Raw genomic sequence first — 20,029 nt, forward strand, 5'->3', positions numbered from 1 at the left:
CAACAGCTTCCATTACTTTCTCTTGGTTTTTACCCTCCATCTTGTACATCATGAAACTTCACAGTGCACCAGCTCAGCTCCCAGCTGCAGGAGCAAGGTGAAACCCAAAGGATATCTAACTGAGGCCAGAAACCTCAAAAAATTCATGCCCCCCTGACTTTGTCAGTGAGACAGCACTCAGAGCATACACTGTGAAGAGCACACTGTGCCTTGACTCTGGCTCTGCCTGTATTAGCTCTAGCTTTGTGAAAATGCAAAGAGTTAAATAATTTATAGCCCTGCCACTCTAAGTGGCACGGAGAGCCTGGAGCCTGGGAAATGATACATAAAACACTTCTTTGTTCAGAAGCCATTTCCTATTAGTAAATTATGCAGAGTGCACCTCATTCTTCAGAAACCATTTCCTATCTATTCTGAGAGAGACCACAGAAGATGAGGAGGAAGGAGCCAATGATCGACTGGCAGCAGGTTGCATGGGTGATCTGGCATCCCTAAAGGCTCCTTATAATGCTGTTGTTTCTCTTTATTCTATTAGTATAGCAATGTGCCATGCTGCAAACTCAGCCCACCCTGGCAATGACTAGCTCAGCAGCTTTTTTTATAACTTGCTGAGTGTTTGTGTCCCTGTCTGTCCTCTGGAGCACATCACATATGCCAAAGCTCATTTATGACACAGTTGCCAAGTTGGGAATGGACCCATTTTCCTTCAACTCATCTCCTTGTGCCCCTTGCTTCCTCAAGACTAGAAAAACCAGCTCAGCATCACATCATTCTTGCACACCTCACTGTGCTTGCCTGAATTAATTTCTCTTTATTTTACCTACTTGCTGTTTTGGTGAGATGTGATGTGTGAATGTGATGGAGGTCACCCTAGCAACTCCTAACATCCAGGGGTCTCTTACATATGTCCTCACTCAGCTGCAGTAAAGCAGGACTCTGTTCTCTTCAGCCACACCATGCTTAAGTGCTTTCCAGTAAAATAAGGAGCTGTATTTTTCAGACCATATTGCTATCACTTGCCATGGTGATAACATTTTTGTTTCATCAGAATGTGCCTAATAGAGAATGGTCTAAAGAGCAGAAAAAGTGGCTTTACAATAGGTAAGTTGTTATCAGTTGTGACTGCAAAAGAATGGTCCTAATTTAAAAAAGAAATTAAGCATCAAGATATCAAAGAACAAACCCTCCTGCTGCAGGACATAAACCATGTTCTGGTTAGTGAGGCTTAAAGAATATTTATTTGTGGGTTTATTTTAATAGTGGACTTGCAAGATGCTCTGGCAGTGAGCCACTCTAAGGAAAGATGCTGAGCAGCATGGACCACTGTTTCACCCCTGGAGTGGGCATTCTGATAATGCAGGGGATTTATTTGTCTTTAAGAAGGACAGTCACTTCACACACACTAAGCACAGGCACCAGACATTTAAGGAATGCTTGACTTCTAAATGTGATGTGGAGAATGCACATTGGAGAAACTGGACAGAGTAAGTAATGTGTTTTCTACTGTGACAAAGTCACTGTAAAGATAGAGGCAATGATTCATCTACTCTCAATGAAGACATCTGCATCTGAGTATCTCCAGGCTCCTTTTGTAGTTGCAAGCTAGGTGCATCTGTGCTAGACATCTACATCTCAAATCAAGAGAGATGCTGAGGTGCTGGAGCATGTCCAGAGAAGGGCAACAAAGCTGGTGAGGGGCCTGGAACACAAACCCTATGAGGAGAGGCTGAGGGAGCTGAGGTTGTTTATCCTGGAGAAGAGAAGGCTCAGGGGGTACCTCATTGCTGTCTACAACTACCTGAAGGGAGGTTGTAGCCAGGTGGGGTTTGTCTGTTCTCCCAGACAACCAGCAACAGAACAAGGGGACACAGTCTCAAGTTGTGCCAGGGAAGTATAGGCTGGGTGTTAGGAGGAAGTTCTTCACAGAGAGAGTGTTTGGCATTGGAATGGGCTGCCCAGAGAGGTGGTGGAGTCACCATCCCTGGAGGTGTTCAAGAGAAGACTGAATGAGGCACTTAGTGCCATGGTCTAGTTGAGTGGCTAGGGCTGGGTGCTAGGTTGGACTGGATGATCTTGGAGGTCTCTTTCAACCTGCTTGATTCTATGATTCTATGATCTGAACGCACCGCAGAGCCATGTGTGGTGCTGTTAAACCCCAGCAGCTCTTGGAGGATGCAGAACGTTTCTCCTGTGAAGAGAAAGCACCCACTATTTCTTACTGTGCAGCAGAAGATGGAGCTATTTTAAGACCTAAAAATCCTGGACTGATCTTTCTAAATATCTGAGCCAGGAGGAAAGCCAGGAAACAGTTCAAAGCAGCAGGCAGGCAGCAACATTAGGCATCATCTCCGTTCCTTCCCCTTGGAAGAGTGGTAATGGATTACAGCTACTGCTTGCAATAATTTGTATTAGTCAGGAAACAGCTAATTACTTTTGAATGCCAGCAACACTCATCCCTTCCAGGGCAAGACAGTCACTTTTTTTCTGCTTTTCAATAAGTGAGCTGGTGCTCAGACGACCTACAAAACCAGATATGCTGAAAGGGAACTGTGCTGGCAACATGCTTCAGAACCCTACCCCAGGGAGCTTGGTGTCTGTTGGCATCAAACACCAAGCTCTTTCCACCTCCTTCACCATGAAACTGCTGTAGACTGAGGTTGCCAATATCATGGGAATAGAACTCCTCCTCCTTGTTTCAAGCCTCTGGATTTTGCCAGTGCAAGCAGAGATGGATCTAGGGAGTCATTCAGGCCATCTATTTTACGCTGCAACTCAGAGCTATTCTGTAGGGAAACTTTTTCCATCTAAAGCATACACAGAGTATGTCTAAATATCCTAAAGAGGATGCATAAACACCCCACTCTGTGTACCATGACAGCTAGAAAAGATCTGCCTGTAAGAAACACCTCTAAGCCCATTACCTTAATAAGGAGTTTGGAACAACTGACTTGCATAAAACAGGGAAATGTTTTTTTTTTCAGTTGAGATAATTTTTTTTTGTCTTTTCAGATGTTAAGGTACCCATGGATAACCAATATGGGAAATAAACATGTCTTTGAAATGCACCCAGCAGACATATCACTGATGTGTATTTTTTCAGGGACAGTGCTGCTCAGTTCTCCTCCGTTTCCCATTGTTGTTGTTGATTTCCATTGCATAATTACTACACAGAGAGTGATTGGCATTGGAATGGGCTGCCCAGGAAGGTGGTGGAGTCACCATCCCTGGAGGTGTTCAAGAAAAGACTGGATGAGGCACTTGGTGCCATGGTCTGGTTGACTGGATAGGGCTGGATGATCTTGGAGGTCTCTTCCAACCTGCTTGATTCTATGATTCTAATACAGCACTTAGAATGTGACAAGCAAAATACTGCAGGCAGAGAATACAGCTTTAGACTGCTATACACGTCAAACCCTCTCAAAGGCTAGGACTCTACAACTCCATGCTGAAATATTGCCTCACTTACCCACTGATATGGTCCAAACAGCAATGATTTTTGCAAAAGCCTTAGTTCTTGAGTTAAACCGGCTGTGGTGGATGGGGTTTCGAATGGCAATATAGCGGTCCAGAGAGATGGCACAGAGGTGCATGATGGAGGCAGTGGAGAAAAGCACATCCAAATATATCCAAATGGCACAGAGCTTTGTAGGTAGCGGCCATGCATATCCTGCACAAAAGCAAGTTGACATCAGTTAAGAATGTGATGTACATTTGTTTTTTCTGGCATGTATGTCTCAGTGCATATGTCCTTCTAGTAGAAGTTGGTACCAAGTGACATCTTCAGCAGGAGCTGCCTGACACTATTTTAAGAAACTTTCTTTATTTGCTTGCAATCTCCTATCTGTAGCTTTTGGGATTAATTCTGCTTCTTCCCCAGGCTACCAGCAGTGTATGTGTTTTTTCTTTTTAACTGTGTTTGCAAACTGCTAATGCTTGATGCTATAACTAACTATTCACGGAGGGACATCTATGGAAAGAGAAGCAGTTTTGTCATTGCAAACCTGTAAGTTCTCAGTTTTGTTTTAGGACTTTTTATCCATACAATTACTGCATTATTAGCACTGCTTGATAAGAAAAGTCACTAAATTCAGAAAGCAAAACTTTAGATTTAGTGGCAGAGGAAGAAAGACATGTGTTTAGTTGCACACCACAGAAAGACATGTGTTTAGTTGCATACCACAGAAAGAAGTGTGTTTAGTTGCACACCACAGAAAGAAATGTGTTTAGTTGCACACCACAGAAAGAAGTGTGTTTAGTTGCACACCACAGAAAGAAGTGTGTTTAGTTGCACACCACAGAAAGAAATGTGTTTAGTTGCACACCACAGAAAGAAGTGTGTTTAGTTGCACACCACAGAAAGAAGTGTGTTTAGTTGCACACCACAGAAAGAAGTGTGTTTAGTTGCACACCACAGAAAGAAATGTGTTTAGTTGCACACCACAGAAAGAAGTGTGTTTAGTTGCACACCACAGAAAGAAATGTGTTTAGTTGCACACCACAGAAAGAAATGTGTTTAGTTGCACACCACAGAAAGAAGTGTGTTTAGTTGCACACCACAGAAAGAAATGTGTTTAGTTGCACACCACAGAAAGAAGTGTGTTTAGTTGCACACCACAGAAAGAAATGTGTTTAGTTGCACACCACAGAAAGAAATGTGTTTAGTTGCACACCACAGAAAGAAGTGTGTTTAGTTGCACACCACAGAAAGAAATGTGTTTAGTTGCACACCACAGAAAGAAATGTGTTTAGTTGCACACCACAGATATTTATCTCATCTATCTTTAGGCACCTACCAACCACATACTTAAATAGGGATATTCCTTGTATCAGGTAGATATTGATAGGCTCCTCCAAGTGAAAGCAATCCACAGGAAATGCATTAAAGTTTGCCAATACCCAACCTACATCTTTTTTACTGCAAATTAAGCCATCCCTTTCTTCTTGTTCTCTCCACCAGCCATGAAGAATAATTGATTGCTGTCCCTCCTGGAAGCTCTTGGAAGATGGCTATCACATCTTGCCTAGTTTTCTCTTTTTCTCTTCTGGACTAAGCAGAGACAATTCCTTTATCTTTTGCTTACAGATGTTACTTTGACAACTTTTGCATTCCTGTTTCTCTGCACTGGAATCTTTTTCATTTGTCCACATCTTGCTTATCATTTAGTGACCAAAACAGGACTCTTGGTGTTTTGTAAAGGCCTCTTGACTGCTAAGTGAAATAGAAGATTCTTTACAGGTGTTGCAGGAAATATTCTTACTTACACCACCCAGAATGATGAGTGCCTTTGCATAAAAATATACTTCTGACATATGCTTAGCTTAGGAATCATTCTGACAGCCAGATCTTGTTCAGCCCTCTTGAAGCCTTGACAAATTCCCCCAACAGCAGTTGCTTTGCTGTCTTTTTCCTAAGTGGGTATCTTTTGAATTTATCCTTACTGAGTGCTATTTGTTCATTTCAGACTTTCTCTTATGGGGTACAGATGATTGCTGATAATTCTGATCCTGTCCATCTGAGTGCCTGTAACCTCTTCCAGCTTGGTGTTTTCAGAAGGCACTGTAAGCTCACACTCCACACACTGTCCAAGTTGTTAGCAGTAGTACTGAGCACACCCAGGCCCCCTGCTCTAAAGCCCTTCTAGTCCTTCCAGCAGCCACTAATAACTGTTCTCAGAGCAAATTTCTTAACTTGTGGTGATTTAATTTAGAGCTGCCCATGACAATGTGGCAAGGGGCAATGCCAAAGCTGCTATTTTGAGAACATGTTAAGATTTTGAGTAGTGCCTGTTTCCATCAGAGATCTTCTCCTGCAAAAGCAGCAGGGGAGACAGGTCTGTGCCTAGTTAAATTTAGTCTCAGTAAGCACTGAGACCTGTTTCCTGGTGCTCTTGGACTACTGTAACATAAGCTGATCCTGACAAGCCACACAGCATTTATGGATGTATTTTATCTGGTTTTCTGCTTTTCTAATGGAGAATTCAGTCTCTGGAATGTGTTACACGAGGAGTGGCTTTCAGGGTGTCTTCCCAGCAGCATCTCTCTGTCAGGTCAGGACAGTTTACACAGGGAAAAGCAATAAAATATTTTTACACCTGAGCACAAGCATCTGTTCTCCTGCTTTAGTGGCCTTTGGGAACATATTTGTTACATTCTTCTAGACCTCTTGCTCTAAACCCGGATGAGGCAAGAATAAACAGCATCCATCATATAAGCTACCTTGGAGACTACAGAGCCAAGAAAGGGGAAACTGCGTAGAAGAAGACAACCGTAGATGCAGTAATAGTTAAGACAGGTGTAGATAACATCTTTCAACATGTCTTGGGACATTTCTGCGGCACGTGGTACAGAGCAGCTCTGCCCTGTGCTGTGGTCTGGCTGCTGTTCAATTCACCCCTCCATCCTTGGTCAATAGAACCAAAAAGAAAAGAAGAAGAAGGAAAAAAAGTGAGTGGGTAGGCAGAGAAAGTTTTACAAGGTCCAGGATTTCCTCTAATCCACATAAGCTCATGAAGTCCAGAAGCTCATATCAGGGAGTCCTATCCAAGGGACAGGTTTGTGCATTTGTGTGTTTTCAGGCTGAGAGGCAGGCCAAGTAGATGTGGTAAGATGTTCTTTCTGATGTAACAACTTAGTAGCATCTGTGAGATAAGAAATACATCCTCACAAAGCTTTTCAGGAGAGGCAAACAAGTGAAGCTGGCCAGGGTGGCTGGGCTCACCGGTAACAGGATGTATGGGGAAACTGTTTGGAGCAAAGGGCTGAGAAAAAGCTCTAAGGGAGACGAGAGAGAGGAGAGAAGAAAGCTTCATCTGAGGTCATGCCTAAAGTCAGCACTTGGCTGGTCAGGAACCCTTTGATAAGCATGGTGCCTTCGCTGCCAATAATTCCAACAGCTTCTCCATACTGGCAGGGAATAAGTCTCTGACGCAGGAGTAACCAGTATCTGGCTGCCAATACGTGTTCTGGTGGGAACCAGAGCTGTTGTTAACTCTAAAAGTTCTGCTCTGTGGACATGTCCACCTTGGTGGGGATGTTTTTTTCTCAGCAAAGGTTTGTACTGTTGTGTGTCTAGAGAAACACCTGCACCAAAGGGTGCAGGCTGGGCAAATGTGGCTGCTGTGGCCAGGACACTTGAATGGAAATTGTCCACGGTAGCCATAAAGCTCTCAAGCAGAAAATCATCTCTCTTTGAGCCAGACACAACTCCACTTCAAGGGTCTGTAGGGCAAATGCCGAAACACTCTCATGAGGTACCTGGAAGCACCTCAGCCTAGCAAAGCAGATGCAAAGGCCCCCAGTTTGGGCTCAGGATTATCAGCATAGTTGGTGTGGCTGATGTTTCTCTGAGCAGCTAAGACCAAGCAAGTGCTCCCGCATTAGGGGAAGTTTCCCTCTGCAACACCAGTGGTTGTCCTGGAGTTTGATAGTGCACCATGCCAAGATGGCCCTTCCAGTATCTGTGTGCACCACCAGATAATTTTTCACCCCAAGTGACCCTGTAAAGACCTCTCCTTCTTGACCTTGCAAGAGAAGAAGCAGATACAGGTGAGGCAAAGCCTGCACACTCTCTCCCCTGTGGCTTTTGGGGCCCTGCTGCTTCTCTGTGCCAGCAGTGGCCAAGGAGGGTGATGCAGGCTTACCACCCCCTCAGCGAGGGCTCTCACTCTGTTGCGTGCAGGAAATCCCACGTCCCGACTTCCAAGCCACTTCTGCACCGTGGATTTCAGGCATCTGTTTCCTCAGCAGCAGAGCCTGGCCAGCAGGAGTCCCTGTTGCATGTCTCAGGGAATCAGGCAGGATTTAGAACGGTTTTTTTCGTCTAACTCATTGGACAATTTCTGCTCCCGCAGCTCTCTTCTCCGGTGTCTACCGTCAAAGGTAATTGCAGAGCTAATACAATCAATCAAAACGCTGTGCTGAGGCCAAATGCGGTTTACAAATGCTACCCAAGGCAATCGATGAAGAAATAATGAAAGTGACAAGGAAAATCCAGTTTTTCTGAATGAAATCTCTCTTAAGTCACAGGCTAATGCTTGACCTTTAGTCTCAAAATACCGGAGGTACACAAATCTTTACAAGCAACCTGACTTTCTTCCTCACAATTTTTGGCTTCTCCTTGAAGTGTAGCAATTCACTTGTGGCACTGGAAAACTCATTTTTCAAAGCTCAGGGGCTCTAGCAGCCTGACAATATTGATACTGAACACATAAGCTCCTAGTTGGTGGGTATTTTTTTCATACATGAGCTGTGCTGCAAGTGATTTTGTTGAAAATGAGAAGAAAGATCTGCTATTAGTCACCCACAAGGGTATGAACTGTGAGTAGTTATTCACTTAATTCCTAACCTCTCCTAAGAAAAAATAGGTTTGCATTTGTAAATGCTACTAGAAGTCAGTAAGGATGAATTCCCATCAGCTTTTTTAACTCCCATGGTATTTACTCCAGCAGTTGTTGGTAAGTCAATGTCTAGGAAGATACTGGCATTAATTCTTTGCATTACTTCATTAAAAAACCCACAAAGTGATTCCCTACTTTGAAGCTAAAGGTAGTGATTAGTGCATATTTGCAGAGCAAAGTAACTGACAGGACCCTACATTCTTATTAGCAATATTGAAAACTGTGAGCAAAAGGGGGAAGCCTGAAAGAAGAGAGAGAGCAAAGCATCTTCCTATACACTTTGAAACTCATCCAGCAGCTGAGTAATAAATTAATGTTCTGCACCACATTTAAAATGCCTGCAACTAGAATTATAAAGCTGGAAAATACTGAAGTCCTGCACCTATTCTTACATTCAGCTACATATATTCCTTAGCCAGTTAGATATATGTCAATTGGTGTGGGGGATCAGCCTTTTTCGGTGGTAAGGGAAGGAAACCTTACGAGCTCCATGTGCATGCAGTGTTGAAAGCTTCTCAGTACATGCAGTCACACGGCCAATACTCACCATACAGTATGGTTAACATGGACACAGGCATGACAAGGAAACCCAGCAGCATGTCAGCTATTGCGAGTGACATGAGAAAATAGTTGGTAGCATTCTGTAGTTTCTTCTCCAGGGACACAGCCATGATGACAAGGATATTTCCAGCAATGGTTAAAACAATCACTATCACTGTCAGCAGAGCTGGCCAATGTTTCTGGGAAAGCTGGAGCAGGGAAGAGTAGCAAGGGGGACTCGTGCTACTTTCACATGAAAGATTGGTTAGATTTTCAGATTCCACGGTCAGGTTAAAAAGATGTGATGTATTAATCTCCCCAGCTCCATAAACGTTTCTGTAGAGTCTTCTCTCATGGTTTATTTGTATTAGGGAGTTTGCAGTTGGGTTCACAGAGCTGTCCTCATCACAAAGAATATCCATTGCTGAGTCCAAAACCGGTGAAGTAAACGGTGGAAAACTGGAAGTGATCACCCTCTGTCACCATCAGGCTTTATATTCCTCAGCTGTCCATGCCAGAAGTTTAAGGAGCACAATCTTTTCTTGACTGTATTTTTGCCACTAGTGTGATGTAGAAAAACATGCCAGAATTACTCCAAAAGCTGAAATGCTTTCTTTTAAGTTCCATAGGAAGTCCAATGTTGGCAGACATTGAAAATTCAGCTGAAAAGCAAAAACCAAGCTGTAGGACAGAGAATGTAGACTTGAGGCTTCAGTGAGCAAAAGCTCTGTAGAAATAAAAGAGAAAAAAAACTTTTGCAACCACCAGGACTGCCCTCTGGAGCTACATCTTATTGCTATTGGTAACTGTAATCGCACGGTTTTCAACACAGCAGCATTAAAACAGCTTGCCATACAAAACAGCAGAGCTCTTGCTTCCCTATTAAGAAAGTTGATTAAAGATTCCCTCCAGCATCTTTCTCTTGAAATAATTAGATATGCTTTCATTTATAGTTCATCTTCCCTAACATGGCTGAGAGTCTCTGAATTCTGTGGTATTTCAGTACAGTTTTCAGCCTCCTATCAGAGATTACATATTCTGCTCCATGCTGGGTTTTAGAGCTAATTGTAACTTTTGGCCTCATCCTGGCTTCAGGATGGAAATTAAACAACTAGAGACTATGAATTAAAAAAAGAAAACAAAACCCAACCAAACAAGCAAACAAACAAACGAAAACCCCCAAACAGTTTAAGGAAGACTTGCACCGTACCTCAGAGCCTGCTTTCGAACTGCAAAGAGGTGTGCTTTTTACCCTGATTTACCATCTTCTTCACTCCGTTTAGCCAGGTTTGTATCCTTTTTCTCCAGCCTTCTCCAAAATGGTGGTATTTCATGGGGGGTTTTGGTCGGTTGGGTGGGGTTTTTTTCACTTCTGAACTGCACACTTGAGTGAAGCCAGTTCCCGAGCTGCGAGGCTTGCTCTTTTCTTCTAAGAGATAGGCTGCTTGTCGACTCCTTCCTTGTGCGGCTCCCCGCCCCAGGGCAAGCTATATTTAAAGCAGTAAGAATATCGGAGCCCTTCTCGGAGTAGTACGAACGCAAACACACGCACAGACACAACAGCAGCCGTCACGGAGGAATTCCTGATCTCGACAGCAACTGAATTTCTTGCTCGCTGCCTTGCTCGGCTTGTCAGACCTCCCACTTAGCTGCAAGGTAGCAACAGCAGGGGAAGGCAGACCCAAGAGGGTCTCAGGAAAGCAGCAGCTTTTGGTAGTGTGCACTTTGGGAGTCCTCTGCTTGGGTGCTTTTTCAGGGCTCCAGAGGGCGGCTTGCGAACACAGCTGCGTGCAATTGCAGCGTTCTACAGGGTGCAGGCTTAAGGGAGACGGAATCTAAGGCTGCCGATGACAGCTGCTAATGAAAAACGTGCGAAGCTTTCCGCGTAGAGGGGAAATCCTGACAGCGTTTAAGGAAAGCGGCAATGTTCCATCCCCCTCCGCTTTAACTGCAGATCTGTGCTCACAGAGGGAATCACCTTGGCAAGAGGTATTCGTTAAAGAAACCGAAGTGGCTTTGGTGTCGTGCTCGTTTGTCAGGAGGTGAGAGGAGCAATTAACCCCAGCGCCCTGTCCCAAGCCAGCGTCCCAGGTGAAGCAGTTAAGGGAAACAACTCGGCCTATGGTAGGGGAGGAACGAAAACAGCCTTCTGTTGTTTCTGCCTCTCTACCTCTGCTGCCAGGACAGGAATGAAGAAGTAGCCAACTCTTCAAATTGCCACCTAACATGGAACTTACTCCCAGGTTTACTGAGACTTTGGGTTGCCAAAATTTCAGCTGAGTGGGCCTGATGCTCCACCACCCATCCTTAAATACACAGCAGCTTCCCCTCAGCTACAGCAATAGCTTCGTGCAGGCAGTCTGCAGTGAGAGCTCTGCTGCAGATCTCAGGGGCTGCAAACACATGGAGAGTTACCACAGCTCAGCCGATGTGCTAATCTCTTCAGGTCAAACCCTTATCAACGCGAGTCTCAGAGAACTTCCCAAAGCCCATCCAGATCATTGAGGCACCGTCACAGAAAAGTGCCTTTGGAGTCAGTTCTCCCAGATGAGCTCAGATTAGTAGCTGTCACAGCAGGATGGAACAGCCAGGCAGTAGATCCCACTGATGCCCACGTGGGAGCTGGACAAGTCATCTCAGTGCTTAAATTTCCCAATCCCACAGATAAAGCCAGAATATCATTAGTCAACAAAAGCTGGCTAAAAAGAATTATTCAGGTTGGAAATGACCTTTGAGATCGAGTCCAACCCATCACTTAACCCTTCTAATTAACTAAACCCTGGCACTAAGAATCATAGAATCAACCAGGTTGGAAGAGACCTCCAAGATCATCCAGTCCAACCTAGCACCCAGCCCTAGCCAGTCAATGTGCTAAGAAACAGACTGTGTGTAAAAGGACTGTGAATCTTGATTTTACACCTGCAGCTCCATGTAGTGCTGAGGCAGATGTCCAAGAGGCCTTCCAGTTCCTTGTAGAGTAGCTTCATCTCCTCTTCACTGCAATGGCATGAATTTCCATCAGACATTTCATCTTTCCTCTGCTCCAGTGACTCAAAGTCGCAGCTCTGCTCTGGACATCAGTAACATAAAAGGTCAAGTGCAAACAGGATGAATGTTGCCTCATCTAATGCCTTTGCAGATAAAGTCATATGCTCTTTAGGTAGGCACTGCACCATTTCCTTTGATCTTGCTGTAGACACACCACCACAACATCTTGTTGCCTTCTAAACACTGCTCTGTCCCCTCAGAAGATGATGTGACACACATGAAACCAAGGCACAGGTAGACAGAATGTCTTTTTGGGTTTTTGCATGGAACATGGATGAGCCAGAAAACACTTTTGTGTAGCCCAGCATGTCAAAAACAAATCTATGACCTTATGTCTTCTAGCAAAGTGTGTTAGAGGTGCTACTGAACACCAGTATAGGACATTATTTATCTCAGGACTTCTTTTGACTGCATGAAACATCCCTCCTGCCTCCCCCAAAGAATCTGAATGTGGCTTCTCTTCCATATCATGTCATTACAGGAGTCAACAACAATAAAATAGCCAGCCTTCATGTGCTGAAGACCTCATTGCTGTCTACAACTACCTGAAGGGAGGTTGTAGCCATGTGGGGGTTGGTCTCTTCTCCCAGGCAACCAGCAATAGAGCAAGGGGACACAGTCTCAAGCTGTGCCAGGGGAAGTATAAGCTGGATGTTAGGAGGAAGTTGTTGTCAGAGAGTGATTGGCATTGGAATGGGCTGCCCAGGGAGGTGGTGGAGTCACCATGCCTGGAGGTGTTGAAGCAAAGCCTGGCTGAGGCACTTAGTGCCATGGTCTAGTTGAGTGGCTAGGGCTGGGTGCTAGGTTGGACTGGATGATTTTGGAGGTCTCTTCCAACCTGGTTGATTCTGTGATTCTATGATTCTAAGACAGTCAGAGGATGGTACCAGGGCTTCCACAGGTGCTCTTGTCTCCTCAAAGAACCGAGTATGTGCTCTGCCTTGAGACAACAGTCAAGTACAACTCCCAGATGATCAGGCATGGCTAAAGCTAGACTTGACCATAGCTTTTCCTGCAGGTGAGTAGCACCAGAAAACTGCAGGTCCCATAATTTTCCATTTTAAAACAAGTAATCTTGCACTGTGATAGCAGCAGAGCCTCACATGCAGGCTCTGCCTCCGCGCCTACAATCCTGGGCGGCATGTCTGAACTAAAACCAAGCAGCTGCAGTCTGTCCCACTCTATGTAAATTAAGTGAATTTGTAGCTTAAAATGGTGATAATGTGGTCTGCATTAGACATAAAGCACTCTTTAGAAACAGGGCTGGCACAGGAACAGTCTACATATTGCTTTTTAATTTCTGGAAAGCACCAACATATTGGATTCATGAGAGCCCCTCCTCTGTTCCCTAGCTCTGCTTGGAAATGTTGTAGGACATTAATCTGTCTTCTTGGGCAGGATTTCTATGCCTGACATGGTGCACATAACTGCTTCCTAGAAATGCTGCTTTTCAACAATTGCATCTGAAAGAGAAGTGAAAAAATCCTAGTTTCATAATTCATATTTGGTATTGTCAGGATTGTTTCAGGTCAAAAAATCTCCCTGGTTTCTGAGTTTGTCATTGCCCTCCTTGATGATTTGAGTGCATTGAGTAATCAGTAAATGTATAAACTGCAGAGGTTAATCATTCACTCTGACATCTGAAAGTGAGGCAAGTAGAATGTGAATGATTCCTGTTGTGGTCAAGAATACTACTATTTGGTATCTTTACATCTACTAGGGGCTGTTGGAGCAGTTAACACTGTGGTGCCTAGAGACAGGAATCAGAACTCAGTCATTACTAACCAGAAAAAGAACTAAATGGCACAAAACTGTCCTTTTAGCACACACTCCACTGTCAAGCTCATTCTGGGTGTCTTGATGTTCTTGATCCATGCTGTTGCACTGAGGTGAGAAGAGGTTGATATGACATTTCCAGAATCCACACAGGAGCAGTGTCCCTCAAACTTGCTGTCCACAGCTGATGATCCCAAGCAAGCTGAGAGTTGTGGCACCAGCATCTTCTGCCTTCCCGTGGGCCACAGCTCCTGATAAGTGAAACTGTGTGGTGAGTAACTGACGTGTTGTGGGGGGGTTTCTGCTGCAAAACTTGTAATCTATATTGATTTTGTCTGGACTGGTTTTAAATGAAAGAAAGGATGTTACAAGTTGAGGTTGAAGGGGAAGCTGGAATCACTCAATTTAACTACAATTTGTAGGTGTAATATATACTAAGCATTCTGCACTAAGGAAATGTATAATAGATCATTCATCCATGAGTTTTGGAAAGATGTGCAGTATTCCTAGCAATTTGTAGGATGTCCTTCTTTCGTACCACATCACTCTTTCTGGATCTGCAACTTCCTTCTTCTCCCAGGCAACCAGCAATAGAACAAGGGGACACAGTAGGCTGGACATTAGGAGGAAGTTCTTCACACACTGATTGGCATTGCAATGGGCTGCCCAGGAAGGTGGTGGAGTCACCACCCCTGGGGGTGTAGAAGAAAAGCCTGGATGAGGCACTTAGTGCCATGGTCTGGTTGAGTGGCTAGGGCTGGGTGCTAGGTTGGACTGGATGAGCTTGGAGGTCTCTTCCAACCTGGTTGATTCTATGATTCTTCACATGTTTAGACTCTCATCAAGGAGGTAAATGTGAAAGAGATGATTAAGGCACATCTTTTATCCACCTAAACCTGCATGTTGAGGTCAGGAATATTACACCTGTGGCCCCTTTTAGCTTGATATGACTCTGGTGGTTCCAGTGGAGCACGATGGAAATGCTATAGCATAAAACTGATGCAGTGATCAGTTGGCTGGGAATTAGAGCTGGGAAATGTTTCCTGTCATGTGCAATTTTTCCTATTTAAACACTCCCTTTCCTGTGTCAAATTTTTTCCATGGGAGAAAAAGTTCTGAAGAACTTTAGTTTGGATGTGCCCAAACATTTTCTCCAGTCTTGTTGATCTAAATGTAGTGTTTTAATATTTTTCAATTAAAGATGTTTTCTTGTGAGCCAACTAACTGAAATGCAAATTGCCTTATTCCCTTATTCTCCTGGACAATATGTATCTGCCCTAAGAGCAAGCCCAGAGGTGGTTTCAGGTTGAAATGAGTTGAAATAAAATACTCTTGTTCCATTTAAAAATCAGCTGAAACATTTTATTTGAGTCAAGCCTATGCAGTGAAGGAAATACTTTGTTTTGATTTTCCCAAAGGAAGACTGACTGCTTTGGGCAAAATTAATTTTTTTTCTTGGAGAAAAGTTGATTCTGTGGAAATTTAATTTCCCACTAGAGGCAGAACTACTGGGAAGTGTCCATTAAGCTTTTGTGCTGAAGCAACAAATGGTCTCTTATGCTTTAAGGAGGAATTCTGCAGCCTTAGCTAAAGAAACTTCTCTAAAAAGATGTGCTTTGTTTCAGTTAAACCAGAAGGGACCAGAAGGTTCTTCTTCACATCTTTATCTCAGCTGTAAATGTTAACTGTTTATATACCTGACAATAGCTTTTACATCACCAGAGGTCTCTGCAGACATTGGATTTACTAAAACATGTTTGGCTTTGGGTATTTCCATTCCAGCTCTGCTAGGACAAAGCTGGCAAGTTGCCTTGTTCTGAAGCACTGCTATGCTGTGTTCTGATCATCTTGAGTTACAAATTGGCCAGTTCCTCCCTAGGTAAAATTCTGTTTCAGTCAGACACACAGCAGTGCATATCCCAGGACACAAAGCTCTGTGTTCCACCATTGCTACCAGAATCTCTTCCAGTATTTTCATCCTCAGTTTAAACTGCTGAACAGTAGCGAGCACTTCCCACGCCATTTTCTTCAGTTTCTTGCTTAAAGATGCACTTGCTGCCCACAATTAACGCTGCTCTATCACCTCAGCTGGTATCCAGCAAGGCAGCATCTTTTTAATGTGGTGATCAAAACTATCCAAACTGTACACCATATTGCAAAGATGGCATTGCAGGAACTTTCTGCCCAGCCAGCGTCAACTCTGGGGCATTTTGCCTGTCTGTTAAAGGCTCTTTTATCCTTTCATCTGGCAGGAAGACACTGCAGAAGGTGGGTTTGTTTTGCCCTTCCTTTCGTTCCACTCCACCAATAACTTCCATCACTTTGTAAAAGATATGCTACAGGCACTGATCTGTCCATATTTCTCTGTGCCATCTTCCCCCTCCCCCCCTTTTTTCCCCCCTTTTCTTTTTTCTCCCCTTCTTACTTTTCTAGTGGCACATAAGCAGAAAGAGTAAGCTGAATTCATAAGGATATTGCTACCTTTCTGTTTGGACGTTGATGGATGGAGAAGCATTTCAGAGAAAAAACAAAGTCAATATTGAATCTGAAGAGGTGGCTCACCTCTACTGGTTTAGCAGCACTACAAAGTGGCAGAGAGGAACCCAAATATGTCTGTACTTTCCATCTTTCCAGCAGCTCATGGGTTCAGCACTGTATGGCAGACAGTACCAAAGTCTGTGGGGACACGGGTGCCAGACCTGCTGGAGTTAAGATTATGAGTGGTTTTCTCTGCATACCTTTCTTGCTCTTTAAGTACAGCAGAACCAAACAACTGCTGCCTTTTTTCAAAATGGGCAGGTGACTGCAGTTATGCTTCTCTCTTATTCATGGGATAGCACATTTTGCAACTTGGTAAGTTAGAGTGTGTGGTTTATAACCATCAAGATGGAAAACATCATGCAATGCATAAATTAGCATTGCTGTGAATGTCTGTTATGGAATGCATGATGTATTTCTAGACATAGTTGTTCCTCCTTGGCAACCCTAAGATTTTTGCTGTCAGGTTTAGTTTAATTATATTTAACTGATTAGAACAGCTTGAATAGAGGCATGCAAGAATTCTGTGAAGAACAGTCCCCAGTAGGTCTAATTTTGTGTGAAATTAGGCAAAGTTGTCTTTATGCAAAAAATAGTTCAGCATTAAGAGACTGCTTAAGCAATGTGGATCAGCAAGAAGGTGCAAACTTGTAACACTGACACACTGTCTGATGCAGTCCTTAAATATTAGTCATGCTGTTGTCACTGTGGTTTGTCAACAGTGGCAGTTAGCATTGTAAGCTAAAATCTAGTCTGCCTGTTTAAGATAAATGACCATCTACGTTGTAGGTACATAGCAAAACAGACACCTTAATAGAAAGGCAATTGAGCCTCTCTGCTGAGAGTCAATGGAAAAGCTTCCACCGATTCTGTGGCAGTAAATCTGTGGACACTCACTGAGCTACTGTGCTGGATCCCACTCTTTGAATCATTTAATGCAAGGTGGCCATATCGAGCTACAAACTGTCTGTCTTCTTAGTAAACTGGATTTAAAAATAGTTAAAGCCAAGAGAACATTGGCAAAATATGTTAAAACAAGGATGTCACCTCCAGCTGCATAGTTCTTTACCTCTAGATGCAACACTCTGAACTGGCTGTGCTGACTGTGATGAAACTTCCCTGTTACCCCCAATGTTTTAAATCGCTCCAACGTTTTAAATCACAGAGAGAGTGATTGGTATTGGAATGGGCTGCCCAGGGAGGTGGTGGAGTCACCGTGCCTGGAGGTGTTCAAGAAAAGACTGGATGGGGCACTTAGAGCCATGGTCTAGTTGAGTGGCTAGGGCTGGGTGCTAGGTTGGACTGGATGATCTTGGAGGTCTCTTCCTACCTGGTTGATTCTATGAATTGTCTGCACTGACTGTGATGAAGCTTCCCTGTTACCTGCAATGTTTTAAATGCAGTATTCCTTCATGTATTTCTATATTTTACTATAGTTTAAGGCATTTCAGAGAGAATGTATCACCCTTCTTCAGAAGCAGTTTGTGAACAGGTACCCTCAACAAAGCCTGTCAAATTCTGCTTTGAAGGTCCTGGGGAGACCACAGAAACTTGTAACTTGGTTTGAAGAAAAAGCTGCAATTACTTATCTAGTTTAATAGGCACTGTTTTATCTGTGCTCTGCCACTGGAATCCAAATGTTTTTCTTTAGAACACTTAAGGCAATCAAAACTATTTACTTAAAGCATCAAATCACTTAAGGAAACAAGTGGACTACTACTGAAAGCTAAAACATCCTTTCCAGTGGGGTTCGCTATCTCTGTAAATATTTTGACTTCCATTTGCTTTCTACTCATTTTTGAGACCACCAACAATCAAAATATCATTTTTTTCTATCACTTTCAATCAGAGACACAAGTACTGTACATTGGAGTGCAAGTGGCAAACCTGATCACTTTATGTAGTGCAATTTATACCCTCCCACAGTCTGAGCTCCACTGTATTGTGGGGTCTAATGAAAGGCTGACTTGTGTTACCGACTTTGGGCATCTCCATGTCTTATGCACCAGTATTGTATAAAGATGGGCTATAGCTGAGCATCAGAGACACGTGGGGCAGGCATGAGAATCCCTGAGGGTGCCTCTGATCTGAATGTTAAATTAGCTTTATTGAAATATCTCTTTTAAATGAGATGAGCTTGATGTCTGTCTTGTACTGGAATATGCCTTCTTAATGATGCTTCCTTGAAAGCTGTTGATGAGAGGCAGGAATGAGGGAACAGTCATTACCATTAAGAGTATTAAAGTGTTGAGTGGTAAAAGTCATTGCCTTTCTTCTAACCACAGTTTTTTTATGATGTCTATTAAATACAATATAGGACACTGCAGCTTCCTGCCACTTAACTAATGCAAGGATCACTCTCTTGCACACCCAGTAAAACCCACTTACCTACTGGTCTGCTTTGGTCACCTATGTGAAAGTCCTGAGAGAGATGCTGACATGACCCAGTGGAAGGATGTATGTATCTAGGTACAGGACTAAGACCAGAGCAGATCACAGTACTTCCCACAGGATACATATCTCTCCTGAGAATGACTACTAGCATAATATGTAGCCTTACAGTTGTCTGCACATCCTCTTGTGCAACACCATCAGGGAAAAGATTTCATGAAGATTGCCAGTGCTACTGTAGGGCACAGAGGATGCATAAGCACATTTGGGCTAGTCACAGATGTTTGAGAGGCACTCATGAGAGTCAGGTAGACCAACAGTATTGCCTGGGACAGACTGGCAGATAAGAGTGGCAGTAGAGACCTAGCGCTCTAGTGACTACATAGCTGAGCAGAGGCATGGACAAAAAAGAAGACACTTTCAACACATATGTAAAAGTAGACACTCAGGGTAATAAGGAAGAAAGATATCAGGAGCAGAGGTTACTGGAAAGTGGCAGGATCTTCAGAACAGAAAGTGACAGGTGTATGGGAGAGTGGAAAAAGAGTTGCTAATGTTTGATGGGCAAAGGAAGAATACCAGTTATGGTAGACAGATTCATAAATCACATATCAGCTATGCACAGACAGGTGAGTCTAACAAAGGCTCCTTTCTGTCTCCCTTGGTCATCCAGATTCCTTTGTAGGCCCAGGAATGATCCTTTCCTACATCCATGGTTTGAAAGTTTGTTACTTCAAATGCAAAACCTTGAAAAGCAAAGAAGAAACCAAAGAAATTTTTTTTGTCTGTCCAAAAGGGAGGTCCTGGAGGCCTCTCTTTAAAATTTTGATCTTTTCTTGGTTTTCATACACTGCCAAGTCCTTATTTTAATTCTCTTTTTATGCTTCAGACTGTTTGATCATCATGCTTTTGTTGTGCTGTAGAAAGAAAAACATCCCCAAGTAACTTAGACCTATGCCTCTGTTTAGTCTAAGAAAGGAGAGCTCGGCAGAGTGTGTTAGGTTTGTGTCTGGTGGGGTTTTGGTAGCAAGAAGGGAGCTACTGGCATGGCTTCTCTAAGGAGCTTTGAGAAGCTCCCCCATTTTCAGGTTTGACCTGCTTCTGGCCAAGATCAAGCCAGTCAGTGCCTCTGTGTCACCAGGAGAGAAGTCTTGTATCCTTTTGTAATAGTCAACCCCCCCCCGGGACGTGTCAGCCTGGCAGAGTCCAACTCCTGACTCAAGGGCTACTGAATGCCTTTTTCCTGCATGTTCTTAAGTACCAGGCTGCTGAACCGGTGCATCCGGATTGCATTGTCTTGTGCTGATGGTAGGTGAACAAAGAGAAGAGCATGATCCAAG

The 20,029-nt window shown here is 43.6% G+C and overlaps 1 protein-coding gene across 3 annotated transcripts in view; it reads right to left on the reverse strand.

Moving 5' to 3' along the window:
- HTR2A (5-hydroxytryptamine receptor 2A) overlaps positions 1–10,696 on the reverse strand; it is a 34,403-nt gene extending 23,707 nt beyond the window's left edge. The window contains exons 1-3 of one of the 3 annotated variants that reach the window (XM_064175519.1): positions 10,147–10,696; positions 8,944–9,598; positions 3,467–3,667 (exon numbers count right to left, since the gene is read on the reverse strand). In XM_064175519.1, coding sequence (XP_064031589.1) covers positions 3,467–3,667; positions 8,944–9,358 — 616 coding nt within the window. In that variant the 5' untranslated portion in view covers positions 9,359–9,598; positions 10,147–10,696. Of the gene's footprint in view, positions 1–3,466; positions 3,668–8,943; positions 9,664–10,146 lie in introns of all 3 variants that reach the window. The other 2 variants (XM_064175537.1, XM_064175529.1) reach the window with 2 other exon arrangements.
- Between the last annotated feature and the right edge of the window lie 9,333 nt (positions 10,697–20,029).

This window comes from Pogoniulus pusillus, chromosome 3 (assembly GCF_015220805.1).
Source record: "Pogoniulus pusillus isolate bPogPus1 chromosome 3, bPogPus1.pri, whole genome shotgun sequence".
Classification (NCBI taxonomy): Eukaryota; Metazoa; Chordata; class Aves; order Piciformes; family Lybiidae; genus Pogoniulus; species Pogoniulus pusillus.